The sequence below is a fragment of the Hemisphaericaspora subhashii genome, assembly GCF_019202705.1.
Source record: "Hemisphaericaspora subhashii strain CBS 10753 chromosome Unknown scaffold19, whole genome shotgun sequence".
Classification (NCBI taxonomy): Eukaryota; Fungi; Ascomycota; class Pichiomycetes; order Serinales; family Debaryomycetaceae; genus Hemisphaericaspora; species Hemisphaericaspora subhashii.
The window spans coordinates 142,906-165,679 of NW_026057433.1; the positions used below are offsets into that span (position 1 = coordinate 142,906).

General features: G+C 33.0%; 9 protein-coding genes across 9 annotated transcripts; 6 read left to right on the top strand and 3 right to left on the bottom strand. All coding sequences in view use genetic code 12, as the record gives it.

Annotated features, from left to right (window-relative positions):
* Positions 1 to 419: 419 nt before the first annotated feature.
* On the bottom strand, positions 420 to 2,567 carry J8A68_005457 (uncharacterized protein; the record flags this gene model as incomplete). Its single annotated transcript, XM_049409525.1, has 1 exon — positions 420 to 2,567. The coding sequence occupies one exon, from the start codon at positions 2,565 to 2,567 to the stop codon at positions 420 to 422; it is 2,148 nt and encodes a 715-aa protein (XP_049261318.1).
* A 1,254-nt stretch (positions 2,568 to 3,821) lies between these two features.
* KOG1 (ubiquitin-binding TORC1 subunit) lies at positions 3,822 to 8,189 on the top strand (the record flags this gene model as incomplete). The annotated part of the gene is made up of 1 exon (XM_049409526.1): positions 3,822 to 8,189. The coding sequence occupies one exon, from the start codon at positions 3,822 to 3,824 to the stop codon at positions 8,187 to 8,189; it is 4,368 nt and encodes a 1,455-aa protein (XP_049261319.1).
* A 329-nt stretch (positions 8,190 to 8,518) lies between these two features.
* On the top strand, positions 8,519 to 9,700 carry MTM1 (Mtm1p; the record flags this gene model as incomplete). The annotated part of the gene is made up of 1 exon (XM_049409527.1): positions 8,519 to 9,700. The coding sequence occupies one exon, from the start codon at positions 8,519 to 8,521 to the stop codon at positions 9,698 to 9,700; it is 1,182 nt and encodes a 393-aa protein (XP_049261320.1).
* A 116-nt stretch (positions 9,701 to 9,816) lies between these two features.
* Positions 9,817 to 10,890, bottom strand: J8A68_005460 (uncharacterized protein; the record flags this gene model as incomplete). Its single annotated transcript, XM_049409528.1, has 1 exon — positions 9,817 to 10,890. One exon carries the CDS (start codon positions 10,888 to 10,890, stop codon positions 9,817 to 9,819), a length of 1,074 nt encoding a protein of 357 aa, XP_049261321.1.
* Positions 10,891 to 11,130: 240 nt separating this feature from the next.
* J8A68_005461 (uncharacterized protein) lies at positions 11,131 to 11,883 on the bottom strand (the record flags this gene model as incomplete). Its single annotated transcript, XM_049409530.1, has 1 exon — positions 11,131 to 11,883. The coding sequence occupies one exon, from the start codon at positions 11,881 to 11,883 to the stop codon at positions 11,131 to 11,133; it is 753 nt and encodes a 250-aa protein (XP_049261322.1).
* Positions 11,884 to 12,149: 266 nt separating this feature from the next.
* RSM22 (mitochondrial 37S ribosomal protein RSM22) lies at positions 12,150 to 14,504 on the top strand (the record flags this gene model as incomplete). The annotated part of the gene is made up of 1 exon (XM_049409531.1): positions 12,150 to 14,504. One exon carries the CDS (start codon positions 12,150 to 12,152, stop codon positions 14,502 to 14,504), a length of 2,355 nt encoding a protein of 784 aa, XP_049261323.1.
* A 1,713-nt stretch (positions 14,505 to 16,217) lies between these two features.
* On the top strand, positions 16,218 to 18,347 carry J8A68_005463 (uncharacterized protein; the record flags this gene model as incomplete). The annotated part of the gene is made up of 1 exon (XM_049409532.1): positions 16,218 to 18,347. The coding sequence occupies one exon, from the start codon at positions 16,218 to 16,220 to the stop codon at positions 18,345 to 18,347; it is 2,130 nt and encodes a 709-aa protein (XP_049261324.1).
* Positions 18,348 to 18,664: 317 nt separating this feature from the next.
* On the top strand, positions 18,665 to 20,038 carry J8A68_005464 (uncharacterized protein; the record flags this gene model as incomplete). Its single annotated transcript, XM_049409533.1, has 1 exon — positions 18,665 to 20,038. The coding sequence occupies one exon, from the start codon at positions 18,665 to 18,667 to the stop codon at positions 20,036 to 20,038; it is 1,374 nt and encodes a 457-aa protein (XP_049261325.1).
* Positions 20,039 to 20,173: 135 nt separating this feature from the next.
* Positions 20,174 to 21,952, top strand: J8A68_005465 (uncharacterized protein; the record flags this gene model as incomplete). Its single annotated transcript, XM_049409534.1, has 1 exon — positions 20,174 to 21,952. One exon carries the CDS (start codon positions 20,174 to 20,176, stop codon positions 21,950 to 21,952), a length of 1,779 nt encoding a protein of 592 aa, XP_049261326.1.
* Between the last annotated feature and the right edge of the window lie 822 nt (positions 21,953 to 22,774).

Consider the following 22,774-nt stretch of genomic DNA (forward strand, 5'->3'; position numbering starts at 1 on the left):
ATTATTTCTGTTATTGATTTTTAATTCGTTCAATTTATTTGTATAACTTTGTATTAACACTTATTATTATTATTATTAATTAGTTACTCGTTAGGAAATAACTAAATTTCTTAAATCTTATGTATAAATTAAAAAACAAATGCATTTATTATTTAATAATTATTCTAATTTAGTACTAGAAAAGAGATAATAGACGAAACTGATAAAAATAGAGAATATAAAATAAGACAAATTTGCAACCAAAATTGATAAATTACATGTAATTGCTAAAAAGAAACAAATCAAAATAAAACCAAACCAACCTAAACCAAAACCAAACATAGAGAGACCAGAAAACAAACTTAAACCGAGACATTAAGACCAATCCAAACAAACCCACGCACATGAAAAGTAGTTTCAAAGAGAATAATCAACATAAATCAGCCTCCTTGAGGGGGAATTTCTTTGTCAAAAAGTAAAACACTCAATGACCGTCCATAAAGAGCAAGAGCAACACCAGCAGCACCCGCATACAATAATCCCTTTCCAATATCCTTTGCAACAGCTTTCAATACACTAGTACCCTTAGATTTCTTAACAGGAGGAGCGACGATATCTTCTACTTCGGATTCTTCCTCTTCTTCTTCTTCCATCTCAGCACGAGATCTCTTTTTGGAAGTATGTGTTTCACATTCGCTGCTGACGGATTTATGAGACAGAACATCCGAGTCATCGTTTTCGTCAATCACATTGGCTGGATTTCTTAAATATCCTTTCAATGGATCAAATTCGGTTCGGATTTCATATTCACAAATACAACAATTGTCAGGGTCGTCGTCTTCAAGTGATTCAAGCCAAACTTGTGGGATATCGTCAAGGTTCTCCTCTTCTTCGATATCGTCTTCGTCTTCGTCGTCAACCAAGATACAACGCTCTTGGTCTTCTTGTTCCTCGTCAAAGATAAAAACCCTTTGGTGTTGTTCTTCTTGTTGTTCATCATAGTCATACTCCTTTTCGTCTTCTTCAAGTTCCTCAACTTCTTCAATGTCATCATCTTCATCTTCGTCTTCCTCATCATCTTCACTTTCTCCTTGTCCTTGTTCTTCTTCTTCTTCTTCATCGTAATCTTCGATTTCCTCCTCTTGTTCGTCTTCGCTATCCTGCGAGATTAATCCCTTACGAGGGCTAACATCAATATCATCATCCTCTTCAATTTCATCGTTGTCTAGCTGCGAATCCTCAGCATGAAGTTTCAGACGCCCATCTTCATCATTATCGTCAAGGTCAATTTCCATAGACTTTTCTTCTTCTTCTGATTCTTCTTCTAATTCTTGGCTTGATTTTATGGAAATGACTGGTTCGAATAATGGAGCTAACATATCCATGTTCTTCTTGTAGGAAGTATCTTCCTTCTCGTCATGGTCATGTTCTTCTGATTCTTTGGTCTTTGAAGCACGTCTTATAGCTTCAAATAAAGGTGCTAATGCAGCCCTATTAATTCTCTTGTTAGTCTCGCTGCTCTCATCACCAGCAGGTTTATTTTCATTGGCTTTATGCAATTCAATCGAAACAACATTTGAATCTTCATCTTCATCTTCTGGGATACGGGTAGCAACGTCAGCTTCTTCATCCCTATCTTTATTTACCGCTTCTTCTACTTCTTCTTCAACCTCCTTGTTGGTAGCATTTTCATATTCGTTGGATCTTGATATAAACAATGAAGGGAATCCAAGGTTATTCTTTTCATTTTGATCATTATCAGAAGCAATATTCATAGGAGCAGACGAATCACTTTCGAAATCAGAATTAAAATCAATCTTCAAAATTTCTGCTGTCTTCTCGTCAACATAAGAGGAGTCCTGAGCATTGTTGTCATTTTCTTCTACTTCTGTAGAATTCTTGGTATTTGCATCATTTTCTTCTTCATCTGATTCGATAACAATAACATCGCTGGGAAGCTCATCTTGTCTATTTTCTTCTTCTACTTCTTCTTGTTGTTTTTGGGTGGAATCTTGGCTGTAATTAGTTGTAGTCCGGAAGGCAACGGGCATAAACAGGAGTGTATTTGATCCAATTTCAAGATTGAATGTCATAGCAATTGTGGAATTTCTAAATCTGGAAAATGGAATAGATGTGGTATTTTCATCTTGAGCACCAATAATTGCTTTAATAACCGAGGAAGGTTTTGAAATTATAAACCCAACCATATCACCATCTTTTAAACTATGCTTAGTGTTTGGAATTAATACTTGGTCATTAACAATTGTTCCAAAAGTAGAACCGCAATCCATAATTGTATATTCGCCACTGGAGATATGGGTAATTACAGCATGTTCTTTTGATAAATGATTATTCTTAAAGTATAGGTTGGTTAGTTTTGCCATTCGTTCATGATCATTCTTACGTGAAGCACGTCTTATATGTACGGATTCACCTGGTTTGACAAACACTACTCTTTGGTTTGAGATTTTGCCTTCATTGAAGGTAGTTGATTTAGGAAGGTATACGGAAGTTGGGGTGGCTTTTTTGGATGGACTCATATCAGCAGTTGAATTTAATGGTGTAGGTAACAAATGTATATGAGACATTAATAATGCTAATTGGTTAGTAAAATGTGAAGTTATATATTAATAGGAGTAATTCAATTGATAAAAGAAAAGGAAGTCCAATAAAAATTTGGAATCACTTAAAATCTTTTTTTACGGGGTAACAACAATAACTACAATATCAAAAAGGGGAGTGAGAATAAATTCAAAGTTTATTTAATAAGCAATCTAAATGATGATGATCACTTGACTTGAACAATTAACTTGAAAGTTGTCAATTAATGAATTGAATCTTTGGAGTAAAACAAATTATATTTAAAATAAACCACAAAACTTAGTACGGTAATTGGTGGCGAGAAACTGACCCTAAGTCAGTTATCCCCTTTATTGATAAGCGTTAATAAGCAACCCTTCTGTAACAATCTTATCAGCAAAAATTTGTATAATATGCAGGAAGTTTTTTTTTTTTACAACCAATTTGTAGCAATAGTGGTGGCACTTACACACATTTTCATCTGAAGTACTATACTACTCTAGCTTAAGAAGTATCTTCCAGGGTGTTCAATAATTCTTCTTCTATGACATTGGCCATATTCGAAATCTCCATTTTGTGAATCGTTGCAACTGCTTGAATGGGTCAACTTTCCTGTGGCTCAATAGGATGTATTGGCTTACTTGCATTTAATCTAATTCACAATATTTATTTGACACACTTTTCAAAATGATGATCAATTACCGAGTGATATTTCTGAAAATGGTCTTCTCCACTTGAAACGTATATCATACTTCTTCCAAATAGTCAACTTAGTCCATCAGCAAAGTATTAATAGAGAAAGCCATTCCTAACAAAAGTTGGTTGCAAAAAAAAAAATCAGTTCTCCTAATTCACGTGATCATAATTTTCCTCATCAAATTTCTTATTTCCAATTGAATTTTCCTGTTGTCTCTTTTAATTAAAATTTGAATCAGATAAGAATTTCTTGGAAAATGAGAACAGAGACACAATGAAAATTAACCCAATGGCTATTTAAATGTCTTGAGAGACAGCAGCACTAACCAGTAATAATACTAAGATCTACATAATAATATTGAAGCTTGTAAGTTTTCAAATAGAATTACATATTTTTACATTTTCAATATCCTTAATATAGATTAAAACAACAATTGAGATTTAATTTTTATTTATTTAATCGAAATTCTTTTTTTTTTCTTACAACCAAGAAATTTAAAAATTCATTTCATTTCAATTACTGAATTCATTCATCCAACTTTCTCCCATTTTAAAAATATATTAGAATGTCATCTACACCTGTATATGTTGGTCATCGATCACCACAACAACTAAACGACAAGATGAGACATGGATTTGATCAGGATTATAATTCAGAAAACTTTTTAACTTTATTGGCTAATACCTTTTATATTTATTTTGATGATAAACGACAAAATACTAATGGGAATCCAATTACTGAAGAGATGAAGAAATCTCCAAAATATTATAGAAATTATCAACCAATTTCAGATTGGAAAATAATGAAAGAACGTCAAAAAACAATAAGTGCAGTATTGGTATTATGTTTAAATTTAGGAGTTGATCCACCTGATATTATGAAAACTTATCCTTGTGCAAAATTTGAAGCTTGGTGTGATCCTTCAACTTTTACTGATACTAAAAAAGCAATTGAAAATATTGGGAAAAATTTGCAATCACAATATGAAACATTATCATTAAGAACAAGATATAAACAATCTTTAGATCCTTGTGTTGAAGATGTTAAACGATTTTGTAATACATTAAGAAGAAATGCAAAAGATGAAAGAATACTATTTCATTATAATGGTCATGGTGTACCACAACCAACAGCAAGTGGTGAAATTTGGGTATTTAATAGAGGTTATACTCAATATATTCCAATTTCATTATATGATCTACAAACTTGGTTAGGGGCGCCTGTTATATTTGTTTATGATTGTAATAGTGCGGGTAATATAGTTCATAATTTCAAAAAATTCGTTCAAAAACGAATAGATGACGATAATGACGGGAACCATGATACTAGTGCTCCATCTCCAACTTCTGCATATCTTGATTGCATACAACTAGCGGCATGTAAAAGTAACGAATTGTTACCCATGAGTCCAGATTTACCGGCTGACTTGTTTACTTGTTGTTTAACTTGTCCTATAGATATAAGTATAAAATGGTTTATTATGCAAAGTCCCTTGAAAAAGAATTATTATGATTTATTACCTAGAGATTCAATTGGGAATGTAATAATACCCGGGAAATTAACCGATAGAAGAACTCCCTTGGGAGAATTGAATTGGGTTTTCACAGCCATCACCGATACAATAGCTTGGACATCATTATCTAGACCAATTTTCAAAAGATTATTTAGACAAGATTTAATGGTGGCTGCATTATTTAGAAATTTCCTTCTAGCAAAAAGAATCATGCCTCATTTAAATTGTAATCCAATTAGTGATCCACCATTACCTGAAGCAGTACGATTTCATTCAATGTGGAATTCATGGGATTTGGCAATTGAACAAGTTTTATCTCAACTATTAAGAGCTCAAGAAGGTAATCCTCCACCAAACCCTAGACCATTGTCTATTTCTCAAGGAATCACCCAAAATGGATCAGTATCTACAACAACAACAACATCAACAGTACCGTTAGCACCAACCATGAATGGAAATGCTGGTACTGGTTCGACTGCCACTAATAACAGCACATCAGTAGCGGTCACATCACATGCAACTTCACCTCAACCACAACAACAACAGGGTTTAGGGAATTATCAACATTCAACATTTTTTGAACAACAATTAACTGCATTTGAAATCTGGCTTAAATATGCGGGACCATCAACAAAAGAACCACCTGAACAATTACCTATTGTTCTTCAAGTGTTATTATCACAAGTTCATAGATTAAGAGCATTGATATTATTATCTAAATTCTTAGATTTAGGTCCATGGGCAGTCTATTTATCATTATCAATTGGTATTTTCCCTTATGTATTAAAATTATTACAAAGCCCGGCACAAGAACTCAAACCAGTTTTAATTTTCATTTGGGCCAGGATTATGGCGATTGATTATAAAAGTACCCAACAAGAATTATGTAAGGATAAAGGATATAATTATTTTTATTTGATTTTGAATTCAAGTCCCATGAATCAAATTGGTGCTCCTGGTGCCCCGGGAGCAACTGGGAATATGTTAATTAATGATGATCATAAAGCAATGAGTGCATTTATTTTAACTTTATTTATTAAAGATTTTAAAAATGGTCAGAGATTATGTTTTTCAGTTGAAGTTATTAATAATTGTTTGAAATTTATCCAGACTAGTGAAATCCCATTATTGAGACAATGGTGTAGTTTATTATTATCACAACTTTGGAATAAATATCCTGATGGGAAATGGATCGCATATAAGGATGGATATATAAATCGATTATTATTATTAATTAATGATCCTATTCCAGAAGTCAGAACTTCTATTATTTTGGCTATAACTAGTTTCCTTTCCGATCCAATCAGTCCCCAACAACAACAACACCAACAGCAACAGCAGCAACAACAGGGAAATATTCCTGATGTGAAAAGGGATGAAATAAGGCAACAGGACTTGAAGTTGGCGAATGCAATATTGAGTCTTTTAGGTGACGGGTCATCTATGGTTAGGAAAGAATTGATTTTTTTTATTAATAAATTCATTCAAACATATTATAAATTTTTCCTTGTGGTTGCATTTAATCAATTAGAAGAAGAGATTGTACTTATTGATAATTCCAATTATTTGAATGAATTCAGAAAAAAATCACCGGCATATGGATCGATCTTTAGTTCGATTTGGAAAGCTTTATTAATCCTTTCTGAAGACCCTCATTGTGAGGTGAAACAATTGGCTGAAACTTTGATTGATTCAGTTATGGTAAAATTGAATGAAAGTGAATTAGCACCATTAGTTAAAGAAATGCAAGATTATTTATTAAGCAAATCAACTATAAATATTAGTGAGAGTTTTAAACCAACTAGACCAATTATGAACACGACTAAATTGGGGGATAGAAGACAAGTATCAGCTGGTGCCACTGTTCAGAGGAATAGAAATAGTTTACTTATTGATGGATCTTCATTAACTACAAGATCAGTATCAACTAGTAAAATAGATTCACAAGATCATGAGGATTCAGATTCAGCATCTATAACGTCCAAAATTAAGAAATTATCAGTTTCAAAACTTTTCAAAAGTCTTCAAATTAATGATGAAGGAAATGAATTAAAAAGTTTCACCAGAATTTTAAATTCAGGATTAGTTCAAACAAGTTATGGATCAGAATATCGACCAAAAACTCCATTTTTCAAATTACGTGATTTAACCAAAACACCGGAATTACCTCATGAATCAGGATTTTTCGAATATAGTTGTGAATATTTCCAAGAAGCACAAATGTCAAAGAATGAAATTGATGAACCGGGATCCAAAGATTATATTAAACGAATCTGGCGTAGAAATAGAAACGAGGCAATTATTCAAGAAACTCAACCACAAAAGGAAATGGCACTTCGTGGAGATTGGAATAAAGATGTAATTGTATTAAATAATAAAGTACAACCTAAATGTATTAAATTTACTCAATTTGAAAAAATCTTAGTTGCAAGTGATGAAAAGGATAATATTTCCGTTTGGGATTGGGAAGAAAATCAAATTGTTAAAAAGTTTTCCAATGGGAATCCATTTGGGACCAAGATTACTGATATTAAATTCTTAAATGAAGATGATTTACCATTACTCTTGACTGGTTCTTCAGATGGAGTTATTAAGATTTATAAGAATTTCCATAATTATGAAACTGGAGGTGGTGGAAATGCTGATGATGATGAAGTAGACGAAGTTGAAAAGAAAGTTGAATTAGTTGCCGGTTGGAGAGCATTGACTGATTTATTATTAACTTCAAAAAGTTCCGGATTAGTCTCAGAATGGCAACAATCAAGAGGATCTTTATTAGTTAGTGGAGATGTCAAAATCATTCGAATTTGGGATGCACCTCGAGAATTATGTCTTGTTGATATTCCAGCCAGATCCTCATCCTCCATCACAGCCTTGACTTCAGATCAAGTTGCTGGTAATATTTTCATTGCTGGATTTGACGATGGTAGTGTACGTGTTTATGATCGAAGATTAGATTCTCGTGAATCTATGGTTAAGACATGGAGATCAACCAGAGGTGCAACTGCTGGACAAAAGGGAGCTATTGGGAATGGATCAATCAGAAATGTACACATGCAAAGAGGAGGATATCGTGAATTAGTCAGTGGATCTTCTGATGGATATGTCAATCTTTGGGACATAAGACTAAATGACCCAGTTTTAACGTATACAACTGCAGAAAAATCAATGAGATGTATCGATGTGCATGAACATGCTCCAATTATAACTACTAGTTCAAAATCAGTTAATATTTGGTCAACAGCGGGTGATTTATTGACTACTTTAAGAAATCCTCATGATAAATATCTTTCAAATCGTACTTCAAGTTATTTGTCTAGTACTACATTCCATCCTCATAGAATGCTCATTGCTACTAATTATAATCAAGATGGTCATATTAATGTATATTCATGTGCTGATACCATAGTTGAGTATTAGTGAAAAGTATATAGATAGAGACAATAAAGAATACTTTTAGATTTGACATAAAACCGTTTGAGTCATATCGCTATGTATTTCCAATTTTATCTCTCTCGTGATACCCTTCCGATTTTCGGAGAAGAGATTTGCCCCGAGCGTACGGCATATAAGTTTGGAATTTTTGTATGCAGTTCTTCTTTATAAGAATTTTCAAATCCCCATCTTGTACAATCATCAAACAACATCACTTGTTGGTAACTTTCCTTAGGTTTAATTAGTTTTCCCATTTTTGCATTTTGTTGTTTGATTCCATAACCAAATATATTTCTAAACTACACATTACGAATATGTCATTGTCATCGGAGATTGCGGGAGCCATTGAAGAAGATGATCTTAAATTTGGCAAACAACTAAAAAAGAAGATGAAAACGCTGGACGACATTTCAATAACTCAGAGAATGATAAGTGCATGTCTGGGATCCTTATTGACTTCGGTTGTAGTGACACCTTTTGACGTTATCAGGATTAGAATACAACAGCAAGAAATCTTACCTAAAGAATCATGCTGTCAAACTCATTTCCCGGAGAGTTTCCCACAAGTGCGAAATACATTAGTCAAGAATATGGCAACATCTGCCACCACAAGTGCTGCTGCTGCAGCTACTCAGGCATCGGCTACTACAGGTAGTGTATCCCCTGAATTATTCTGGATTCACAATAAATACTGTGGCTCTGGCAATTGTACCAGGATAACCAACACATTTCAAGGATTTGCCACAGTTACCAAACATGAAGGAATAGCAACTCTATGGAGAGGACTTTCACTTACATTATTAATGGCAATTCCATCAAATATAATCTATTTCACCGGATATGAATACATAAGAGATCATTCGCCAATATCACAACATCCCTTAAATCCATTACTTTGTGGATCACTTGCCAGAATCATGTCAGCTAGTTTTGTGGCACCAGCAGAATTAATTAAGACTAGACTACAATCTATCCCCAGTGATCTGAAGAAATCTTCAGCCATATTGTCAAATTTATTAAAAGATCTGTTTCTGCTTGTGAAACAGAATGGAATAGGAACTTTATTTAAAGGATTACAGATCACCTTATGGAGAGATGTTCCATTTTCGGGAATATATTGGTCAAGTTATGAATTATGTAAGGATCGTATTGCCCGGGGATTAAAGACCGATTTTAATACTAGTAATAATTCAAATGATTGGAAAGTATTTGCCACTTCATTTTTATCGGGATCGATTTCCGGTACAGTTGCGGCATTTTTCACAAATCCATTTGATGTTGGAAAGACAAGATTACAAATCACATTTGAAGAAAGTGGAGCTCGAGGTAAGAGAGAGAATATGTTTAAATTCTTGTTGGGTATTTATAGAAAAGAAGGAATTGGGGCATTATATACGGGATTTGTCCCCCGGGTAATGAAGATTGCACCAGCTTGTGCAATTATGATTTCTTCATATGAGGTGGGTAAGAAGTTTTTCAAGAATAGTAATAACTAATAGATGTAAATAGTTTTGTTTTCGTGCATTTTAATAGTATATAGTACACACAGAGATTAGTTTAATTTATAGATTTTAATTAATTAATTATTTATTGATTCATTTGACAATAACGGTTATTTCCATTGATTATTGGATTCATGTGAAGGCTCTCTTGGGAACCCATAATTAAATATCCCATCTTGAGGTCCAAGTTGCAGAAATTGACGGTGTGTATGTTGCAGGTACTGACGAGGTACATTTTGGGTTTGACTAGGACCTAATGGTACCGGTTGCTGTTGAGCAGGTGCACGAGGTACTTGTAAGGCTTCATATTGCAAATTATTATTATGAGAACAAGGGGGGACTTTTTTACAATCTGCACAAATTGATTGAGGAGTTGCCATTTCATAAGTTTGTCTTTGATTTTCTTCTTTTAAGGATAATCCATCGATTGAAAATTTTGAATCTCTCCTTCTTGATTTTGAAAACTTATTAGGAGAAATTCTGGCAATTTCTCCGCCTCCATTATCTTGATCCAACACTGAGAGTATGTCATCGCTGACATCTCCTAATTTTCTTGTTAATAAACTTACAGAATAGACATAATCAATTACTGATTCTTTCAAATCGTTTCCAACTGCTCGAATATATTGTTGTTCAACCACTTGTAAACTACATTCTACTTCTTCTAACTTCTCAGTAATCAAAATGGTTCCAGATGCTCTTGGGCCAAGCTTTTCTTTACTTTCTTTTAACTGTTTATCCAATTTAATTTTTAACGACAACAATTCACTTTGTTTCTTTTCCCGTTCATTGACAAATGATAAACTTAGTCTAATTTTATCAAGCTTTTCTTCCATTTCACTAAATGTACCATTTTGTGTAGATAATAGTTGACTAAACTCTCTTATCATTAATTTATTTTCTGCATTAGGAATGGATCCTGACCAAGTAATTAAATCATTCAGAAGTTGAGTTTTCATGATTTTATATCTATTCCCAACTTTTATAATCTTACCAATCCTTTGATATAGTTTATGAGATGAGATCCGATTTAATTTTGGTACATTATTTTCATCTGTAGTTGTACCATCTCGTTGTGAAGTAGATGAATTTGGAAAAACAGAAAACAGGGTCACTTTTTCAAATACTCGTTGTAATGCAGTTGGAGGTCTAGTGATTTTACGTATTCCGTTATTGTTGGACATTCTTACCTGCTTCTATTATGTTGCTTGTTGGTATGATAATGTTAACGACGATAACTTTCTAAAAATTTTAAGAATAAATAAAAAATTTGCCGCCAGAGAACTAAGTTGAGATTTTTAGATACACGATCTCAAAACACAAAATTTCGCAGCCTATGCAAATAATTTAAGCAACCAAAAAAATAAAAAAATAAAATATGCTTAAATAAATTGTTTATTGGTAATCTATACACGACTCTTTTATTACTTCTTACTAACTTCTTCATCAATATTTAAACCAGTAATATCCGCAATTGACTTTCTTAAAGACTTAGCTCCATTTTCAATACTCTTTTTACTACTTTCAGTAGTTTCTTCTATAGTATGAATTGCATTTACTGCTGATTGATATGCCAATTCTTGTTGTTTAGCCAAAGTTGGAACTTTATTTTGTTCAACTTGCCAGGCAAAAGTCATAGTATTTTCAAAGGTTCTAGGTAAGAAGTATTTAAAAGCACCTAATCCTAAAGCAGTTGGGAATGTAGTTCTGGCAATAATTCCACGAGGACGGGCTGCAATTGTACCCAGTAAAATTGCAATTATAACATATATGGAATTGGGTAAAAGATCTTCAGATTTATTGTGTAATCCACTTACAGTATCAGTAACTGCTCTTTCAGTTTTGTTAACCTTGATATATCCTTTATTTAACCATTGTGTTATAGTATCAACTGAAGAACTGGAAAATTCTCTAATACTTTTAAAGAAATCTTCTGTGATATCAGTTGAACGTACTGAAATGCCATCAATTATTCTATTCGATCCAAGTGCTTTGATCTCAGAAGCTGGGGCTGGTGTTATAGTTCCTGGGATATTAATAACTTCACTTTCATCTTCATAGAAATTACGTCCCTTTCTTGTTTCATTGAGTACTACATCATTGTTCATGTTTAAAGTTGCTATTATGGAACCAGTAGCTAATACTGATGTAGTTAACCGAATAGTATTATTGAACATTTTTTGGTCGTCTTCTAAGAAAAGTCTATTAAATAGTGCCTACAAGCGTCTGAGCAAATGGTTCAATTGTAAGTGGAAGTTTTTTTTTCAATTTTTAGATTTCATTCGAGTTTTGTTTTATTCGACAGAATTGTCGACGACATATGTCGTTGATTTTGATTTCTGCGACATTTCTTGATGGATTTGATTTTTTTTTTTTCAATTTGATTTAAGATGACTTTAATAAAGGTAAGAGTCTCTTGATAAGTCACCATAACTAAGAAAGAATGTATAGAAGAAGTATTATTAGAAGTAATATAACATCTGTGCTATTACGTAACAGTAAATACTGCTATTCAACCACAAATGGATCTAGCAAAAATGACTTTAATTTTGATTTTATGACCCAAGAAGAAGAAAGAACCCCAAATCCATTATTACCATTTCAAAAAGATCTAGGTTCAGTAGTTATACCTGAAGACATGAAACCTAAAAAACAAAAACTTCTGGCCGAGGAAAAGGAAGCTAGAAAACAAGCAATTCGTGAAAAAGCAGTCATGCCATCAAGTTCCCCCTTCCGTAATGAAGATGGGACATTTATCAAAGGTCATAATTCTCAAGATGCAAGATTACATGATTCAACCCTTTTAGGAAAAGTAGATAATCACATCACAGTATTACCTCGAGCAATAGCAAAAGCTATCGGGAACAATATCTTAAGTACAAATACCCCAGGTAGACTTAGACAAAAAGTGGTTTCCATCTATCAAAATATGCAAAAGGCACAAATCCAAAAAGATCCTTCAACTCCATTAGATACAAATGCTCATATTGCGGCATTTTTCTTACAAGATTATTCTCATTGTAGACAGGTTTTGTTAGAACTTCAAAAGAGAGTTGGGAAGGATAAGTTCAATCCTCAAAGTGTTCTTGATGTTGGATATGGTCCAGCTACAGGTATGGTTGCCTTGAATGAAATAATGGGGGATGAATGGGTTCCGAAAGATAAAGACGCATATATTGTCGGAAGAAGAAATGGGGAAATGAAAAAGAGAGCAAAGATTATATTATCGAGACAAATTAATGAGAATTTTGCTGGTGAACAACCATCAGAACCATCTAAAAAGGCATTAAAGCGGGCTGCACGTGCCGCTGCTGCAAAAGCTCAAGAGATAGCTGAAAATGGAGAAGAAGTGGTGGAGGTTGGACAGGAACAAGAAGAGACTGTACAAGAAGAGACTGCACAAGAAGAACAAGTAGAAGAAGAAGATGAATATGTAGGTCCTGTCAATACCAAGAAAATCAATATTCGTACCGTATTTAGAAGTACCATTCCAATGACCAAACAATACGATTTAATCATTGTGAATAATTCCCTATTATCTCGAGAATTCAGTTTTCCAAGAGATGTTGATGAAAACATAAGAACCATTTTACGTTGTTTAGCTCCCGGTGGACATCTTGTTCTTGTTGAACGTGGGAATTCTGTCGGGTTTGAAACTATTGCACGTGCAAGACAAATCATGATCCGTCCGGAAAATTTCCCGGATGAAATCGGGAAGATTCCTCGTCCATATATTAAAGGATCGAGAGGAAAACCACAACGGATGAAAAAGGAGGATGCAATCATTACTGAGGATGATATTAAGTTTGAAGAAGAAATGTTAGCTAAGATGGAGCAGGAAGGACAAGAAATGGCAGAAGAATTAAAAAAGAAGTTTGGAGATGTGGCTGAAGAAGAATTAAAATTCGATCATGAAGAAGAAATGGAAGTATTTGATGTTGATACCCCGATTGAAGAAATGTTGGATAGAGTTGATTATCATTTGAGTATTGTGGCTCCTTGTCCTCATCATAGAAAATGTCCTTTACAATTAGGTGATCCTAAATATTATAAGATTTCTTCGCATAAACGTAGATTAAACTTTTGTTCATTTTCAAAAGTTGTGGAAAGACCAAAATATACTATGGAATTGAAAAGGGGTAAATTATTAGCTTCTACTTGGGATAAATCTGCTGAGGATGGTATTGGTAAACTCACAAAAGCTCAATTGAAAAAAATGGAAGGGTCTGGTAGAGCCGGTGGTCGTGATTCAGAAGATGGATCTTATTCATATTTGATTGTTAATAGAAGTTTAAATGATAATGCTACCCTTGAAAAGATTGAAAAAGATCGTGAATTTAAAGATAGAGATGATTTCACCGATATAAATCATTGGCCACGTATTATTGAGAATCCTCAAAAGAAGAAGAGTAATGTTACCATGAAAGTTTGTTCAGCTGAAGGGAATGTTGAATTATGGCAAGTTCCAAAAAGTTTTGGTAAACAAGAATATCATGATGCAAGAAAAGCTTCAAGAGGTGATCTTTGGGCATTAGGTAAGAAATCTCATGTTGTTAAGAATACATTAAGTGATGAAGCTCGTGAGAAGTTGGATAAATTGTATATTACTCAGAAAAAGAATGTCTTAAAGGAACAACAAAAGAAGAGATGGAAGAAAGTTCTTTCTGTTAATGAAGAGACATTTAATGATGAAATTGCTGATGTTATGGCTACTAATTTAGAAAACTCAAGAAAATATAAAGCTTTGAATAAGAAGTTGCCATTCGATGTTGATCCAGAAAGCTTTGATGGAAATTAGAGTTGATTTGGGGTTACCATGTAAATATATGGGATTATATATCTTGTAAATATTATTATATAAAGGTTTAGTTTTAGGTTATTATTAATGGGGACTTTTGTAATGAAATTGGAATTTTTCTTGTGTGGCAAACCAACCAGCAGTTCCAATGTATGATTTGAGAATAATCTGTTAGAACTTAAAAACCGTAAACTATGTTTCTTTGATTGTAATCGTTGGAATGTTCCATCTAATCATTGCCAATTGCTTGTAATTTGGCAACCAATTCACGTGATACACAACAATGTGTTTGCGGAGAGAGGGGTGATAATATTGATTTTGATGAAATGAATTTCTTTTGCAATCACAGGGATTTTTTTCGTTCGTTTGCAGCACAATTAAAAAATATTCTTAAATCAATAATTTTGCAATTGTACTTAACAACCATTAGAAAATAAAACTACTTAGAGTTCTATTGTTTGAACCAATCAGTTTCTCTTTCAGAACATTTAGAAGATAATTTTAGCTATGTTGACTATTGTGCATGTCAGATATGTTGCAAGTCGAGCCAATAATGTATTTGCAGCTATTTATTTTGGTGAAGTTGTTCATAACCAGTACTGTTATCCGATTCTTTCAAGGGATATAAAGTGAAAGGATACAGATTGCAACCACAACTAATTACGAGAAAGTCATCGTTATTTTTAATGAATCATAATGGAGCAATATTGGTTGCAAGGTCAATATTTATTTCAAGCACATGCTCCGATCCACAACACGCACTTAGTCAAATTGATAAGATGTAAAAAATAAAGGATCTATTGTGAGTATGTGCTTCAAACCGAGTTAGATATAACAAAAAATATACCATATGGGATTTCATTAAACATTAGCTTCAACTTCCTTTGGTTGAAAGCTTGTAATGAAAAGGTTGACAAATAATTGAACCAAAATGGCTGTTAATTGATTCAATATTTTATTTTTCCATGTGATATTTTCTTAAATTTATTTTTTAATTTAAATTAGATTGTTATTTAATTATTTTTTAAATTATATTTGTTTGTAACGCGTCTAATAAAATCAAAAAATTGGAAAACCCTGTTTTAATTTTTACATAACAAAAGTTTTCTTTTATTACACTTTTTTTAACTTATGGGAATTTGATTGTTTCTAATTGCTCTTGCATGTGAATGATCCCTTAATTTAAGTTCCATAAACTATTGGGGAGATTTATCTTGTAGTTACAATTGTTCCTTATTTTCATTGAATTTCAAAAAGTATCGCGGTTGCAATTGTAGGTGTACAGTTGGATGATCTCATCTCATTTAGTAAGTAAGATTATATATAATGATCAACGCATATTAATAACCACCTAATATACCTGTACAAACATCAAAATAAGGGTCTACTTCTTTTCCTTTGTAGACGCCTTTGTAAGTGAATTAAAGTAACGTTTAAACTTTTTGTTACGTGTAGGTGTTTGTTCTGTTTTTTGACTTTTTATTATTTTAAGATTTTTTAATTATTATTATTATTTTTTACGCGGCAGTATGCGTGTCGGTAAAAATAAAAACTGTTCCTTGTTTCCCTCTTCGATTTATATTGTTTTATAAATTCACAAATACACACAAAATCTCACAGAAGGATTCCAAAAATTATAAACAAAATACTGTTTTTAAGAAAAAGTATTATGCGGACACAATTTCCTTTATATAAATAAATAAATAAATAATAATGGAAGAAGAATCAAAACTATCAACAACATCTCAGACAGACACTGATCAAAAGGAAACCGTTGTGAATGAACTGTTAGTAATGTCCTCCAAGAATAACAGTGTATCACAGACATCAATACCACCGCAGCAACCACAAACAACAACGACCACCACCAGTAACACTCAAAGAAGTCAACAAATGCAACTGCAGCAACCTCAACAACAGACATTTCCCCAAGATCAGCAACAGCAACAGCAACAACTTTTACAACCACCAAAAGTCCAACACTCGATGTTTAAATTATTCACATTTGTTATTATTGTATTACCCACATTATCATCAATAATATTTCCATTACCATCAACCACAATCACATCCAATGAACAAGTGGGCAATTTAATAATTGATATATTGACGGTGTTGCTAATCAGTTGGGTTGTACGATATGCTATTGAATGGCCTTATAAATGGCTTGAGAAATTGAAAAAGACTAAACAAATAGTGATTAATCAATTACTTCATGAAAAGGCTAATAATGGAGATTTTACTCGACAATTGTTATTATTAAGAAAGGTACATACATTTGAAATCATTGCTCTTTTATCTTCACTTGTTACTTCAATGTTTGGTTCTTTATTGTTGATATGGACAAGAGAATATACGATAATTGATAAAGCTAGGAAAAAGATGGTATTTAATAATGTTAATATTGCTTTGTTACAATTTTGGTCAATATTTAGAATCATTAGATCTTTTAGTGATATTTTGGAGAATAATACAATGGATGATAAGCATTTATATGTTACTCAAGTAGCATCAAAACATTGGCTTCAAGATTTAAAAGAACATTTCTTTCCTTCCAATAATAGTAATAATAATAGCAATCAAATATTGATGAATAATTTATTAGTTTATAATCGTGAATTTGAACAATTGAAACATGAAATAACTACCTTACAAAAAATCATCTTAAGATTACCTGCTGAGAAATCATTTACTCCATTTCCATTAAACATGTCAAGGTCAACTAGTTCATCACCAAATGCATCATCAACTTCTCCAAATGATTCATCCACATTCAATTCCGTTGCAAAACTCGATCCAATCTCCAAATCATCATCCCAACAACAGAAACAACAACCACCATCAAGAACACCCTCCAATAATAGTAGTAGTATCCAACAACCACAAGCTCAACGTCATTTTCTTTCAACTTCAACCCTCAAGAGAAACCCGGCATTGAAAACTATAATTGAAGAAGATATGACGATTCTATTTGAACGAGATTATAATCTCCCAATAACCCCAAATACAAGTTTATTTGCCAGTTCAAAGGGACATACACAACAACCAAGAAGGGTACCGAATTATCATCATACAGTAACTTACCCTCGAAGAGAGGGTATAACTTATGAACCTCATTCAAACCGGTCTGAAGAACCGGACGGTTCATTTGCTGATATCTTTAAGTCTCCATACAACCATCTCAAGGTATTTTTTGAAAATGATCTTCAAACTAAAGAATATATGTGGTTAAAGAAAGTTATTTGGGAATGTATTAAGAAATATATAATCCTGGGATTATTTGTACAAATATTGGAATTGTTTTATCATCCTATACTGACACTTAAACTTGTGCTTGTATTAATCGCATTTAGAATACCGGTAAAATTGGTAATATATTATGTTAGAATCCATTTAGTGGTTCCTTTATTATTAGTGAATTGGATCATATGGAAACCTTTCCATTTGTTAGCTGTGATTGCGTTGGGTTTATTTTCCGCTACATTCCTGAAACTGAGATCAAAGACTACTCCTACTCCTCCGGTTCCATATCTTCCACCCGTAAAACAATCAATAAAACATCCTACCACTACGAGTCCTCAGAAGAAACGACACCCGGTAGCATTCAAAAGAATGGAAAGATTGCCACCACATAATCGGGATTTTTCAGGCATGAAACAGTTTCGATTAAAATCGCCTCCAGCTACTGCTACAAATAAGAAATTTGATGAATTGCCAGGGTTTGAACCAATTCGGAGGAGAACAGGGGGGATTTTTTCGGGGTCATCGTCGTCTTTATCTGCTCCACCGACAATTAATAGAGAGAGGTCGGGAGGGTCAATTGCTTTATATCAAGATTCCTAGAAGGAATGAGAAAAGGTTTGTAGTAGTAGTAGTAATATGTTATCTAATAGTTCCCCCCTTTGAGTTTATATTAATAGTATCTTTTTAATAATTAATTGTTTATTTAGGTTTCCGTTAGGTCTATGGGGGGTGTGTTCTGAAACGGTAGTTATTTACGACGGATTAATAATTAATTTTTTTAGTAGATCGGACTCCACTCCACACTTTTTTAAATCAATTTTTTTTTTCTTAGAGGGCGATTCGGTAAGATGATCTTCTTTTCTTATCTCATCAAGGGACCAAATCCTTAACCAAGCAATTAACATATATAAGCTGACATGGCTAATAAACGACGTCCCAAGAAGGCACGTGCTCCATATAAAAGATATGTCTACAAATCAAATAATTATTTAGCTAATTCCGATGATGAAGAAGACCAAACTACGGAATCAAAAGAAACAACATTAGAATCAACCAATACTCAAAGATTTAAAAACAATGTTAATGTGAATTCCGTATATATATTAAGTGATCAAATCAATTATCAGGGGAAGATGTGGCCTTGGAGTAAGTTTGAAAAAGTTGATATTTTACGATGTGCAATTCAAGGTCATAATCCTGATTATGTTCAATTAGTTGAGAATGAAGTTGGTATAAATCAAGATATAATGAAACTACCGACAGAAATCTTTGTTGAAATATTTAAAATCCTTCAAAGTTGGAATAAATTAAAACCAAAATATATGAGAGTTTGTCGATTATTTTATTTGATCATATTACCAATGTTATATCGACATCCTCAAGTTAAAGCTAATAATTTCTTTAATTTTATGGAAACCATAAGTAATAATAAGAAACTTGGAGATTATATATATACTTTGGATTTATCTCATATCATTCAATCAGGTAAAAATGCATTTGTGGCAAAATTATTAAAAAGATCAAATAAACATTTGGATACTTTCATTGCACCTCAAACCAGTTTTGGATTAGCTCCATTAATTGCTTTAAAGAATTGTTTACATTTACGAGTATTGGATTTACGATTAGTATCAGAAACTTTAAATCTTGAAGAATTATTCAAATCAATTAGAAATCTTCATAATTTAACATATTTATCATTCCCAAGATCACTGATTGAAATCAATGATTATAAATCAATAGTATGGCCGCCACAACTTACATTCCTCAGGATATCGGGAGGAATATCTGATGATTTTTTATATGAGAGTAATTTCCCAACACTGATAAAACAATTAGAATTTGCTCATTGTCCAAGTATAACAGATATAGGATTACGACATATTTTATATACCATTGGCGCCAATCTAACCAGTCTTAAAGTACAATATCCCATGCCAGGATTAAAGAAAAATTCATTAGATCAAGTGTTTATTTATTGTCCTAATTTATTAGTGCTTGAAATAAGTGTCGATTATGTATCATCATCATTCTTTGATGAAGAATATTTGAGATTTCTAGATTATCCAAGACCATTACGTACTTTATATATACAAAGTAGTGGAATGTTGGGAACTCTGACAAGATTGGATCCTATTGATTTAGTTATTGCTTTGAATGAAGGTAGATTACCAAATTTAAAGAATATTCTGTGTACTGCTAAACTAGGATGGGATCCTAAGTCTGAAGCAGTTGAATATATAGTTGACGAATTAGATGAAAGAAATGGTGGGATTTATATTGGCTATTAATAGTTTTTTTGCAATTTATAGAGAGAAGAATTAATCAATCTTTTTCGGTAGCGCATACTGAACCCTAGCTTAACAGAAAAAAAAAATAAGTCAACATTTGATTTATCACTGCCTACTCACTTCTTTTCTCTCTATATGAACATTCAAATCAAACTTCCAGTAACTTCAATTGATCTTGAAGGAAGCAACGTAATAGAACAACTTGAAGCATCTGTTTCAAGAGAAATTGTTTTCTTTGATGAATCTATAGTTGGTTATATTATTCATACTTCAGATCTGGAACCATCACCCGTACCTAAACGAGCCTCCCTTGATATTTCAATTCTTCCACAGGATAGTATAACTCATGTCCTCAACGCTGATCAAAGAAATGGTTTCAATATTGCAAATTTGACAATCGATGAAACTGTTTATCTGTATGAAAATCATCATGTTTGGAAATTCGAAGTTCCAGTAACCTATCCTAAGAAAAGACTAGCAAATCCTCGACTATTAGTTTCATGTACCCTTATAGGTGATAATCACGAATTGACAACACAAGAAGATACAGATGAACCTACTTTGACTGACTATGTACCATGCATTGACCGAGGTTTAAATATAAACAATTCAATCATCGAGGTATCGAAAACAAGTCAAGAGAATGTGTTAACCGAAACGGAAAATAATAATGACAAGGAGCACTCCAATCTTCTTCATGCCACATTGAGTGTCCGGGTTTCAATTTCACTTGTATTAAAATTAAAATCAACCAAACCTGCAGGGAGAAATAACATGTTGTTAGCTACACTTAATATTGAATGTTCTGAAGAATTGTTAAGTTTCCTCAATCATAGCAAAGAAGATTATTATTTTAATGTATTTGACCTACGTACTGACTTTAAATCAGGTTCTATTGTGCCATTATCTAACGAAGATATGGGGCCACCTATGAGGATAAATTGCAAAGATTCACTCAATCTAACATATAAACTAATAAATAACGATGATTTAGACGGAAGCGGCATACACCCTACTAAACCAATTAGGATACAACTATCTTTACAAGTTCAGAAATATGCGCAAGCGGAATATATGAATGTGAGTAATACAATTGAGACAGAATGGACTCCATATTTAGATTTTGGATTGATTGCACCTCCAATTAGCAATTCTTTGAAAACTGCAAATACTTATTCTCAACTGCAATCTCAATCTGGTATATTGCCGAATTCATCTATGCCGAAATCCGTATTGATAGGTCATTCATATAAGGGAAATCTTCTCCCTCCAGCAGCCATCAATCGCCCGCCGTTGGCAATATCAAATAGTACTCCAAATCTCCCAAAAAAGCAAACAACTCGGCCTAGTCCTGATACGATCCAATCACAGCAAATTCTGGTTTCTTCGGCAGTGACAGTCAACTTATCAACAACTGCCAATTCAAGCTTATATGGATTAAAACTCACATTCATTGGGAATTTAAGTATTCAATTGGGACAAGTATTGACCTGGAAAATTCAAGCAATTAATAATTCTCCAAATAGATTAAACCTATCCCTACTTGTTCAAAATCCCATCAATTTTAATCCGATATATACCACCAATGAAACCAATCGTGAAAACCCATCCACAGTCACCCTATCATCTCGACCAATTGAGGTTAATCATAAATTATCCAAAAACGTCATATATCCACCACAACAATTATTGCCATTAGCAGAATCCCTTAAACATAACAAGAATTGTGGAGTTATCGTTTTAAATAATGATATTCGAATTGGCCCCGTGGATCCAAATATGGTATTTGAAACTGAAATACAATTCATGGGGATATCAAAAGGGATTTTTAATTTGGATGGAATAAAAGTGTTTGATATTAATAGTGGGGATGGATTGGATTTTGGGAAATTGATTGAAGTTTTTGTAGTATAATAGATATTGATAGAGAATTAGATAGATAGAAATGAACCAGTCATTGAACATACGGAATGTAGGACCGATTTCTTTAAGAAAAAACTTATTAAATAAGCCAAAGCTGTAATGCACATGTCGTATTCACGTGGAGGCAATCCTGTAATACCTCGGTACGATATTGGATATCGAAGCTAAGCTCAATTGGATGCAAAAAAGAAGGGGCGAGCTGGGAATTGAACCCAGGGCCTCTCGCATGCTTGTAGTAATCAGCTTGTTTCCAAACCGTCGCCCAAAGCGAGAATCATACCACTAGACCACACGCCCATTTCCGAAATTTTGGAAAATTCCACTTTACTAACAAATGTAAATTTTTACCAAAATTCGGCATTTCCAATAGTATTCTGTTTAATTTTGAAGTTGCATCTAGTATTTTTATATTGAGCAAAGGATGCTCTTTCCAATAAATGGTGATAATTGGAATAATTATGCGTTTTTCCACTGATCACGTGATCATGCACGTGATTAATTGTTTAGAGAAATTTTTGGGAAAAGGATTCCATATTTTTTTTTTACATATACAATCTGTTTATTGAGTTCATATACATACTAACAAACAGAAATATAACAAACAGAAAAACAATATACTGTAAAGGCAAAAAGTAGCATTGCCTAAAACCTTATTTCAGCGGCATCCTAGAGACTAAGAGTATAAATTGTTAAGACTCTTCGACGCGTATGATACCCATTTTTTAATGAAGTGGACCGTGAGCTCAACGTTCGAAGAGTAAGTGGAACTTACTCAAAACAAGGATAATCAATATTGGTAGGGAAGGGGGTTTA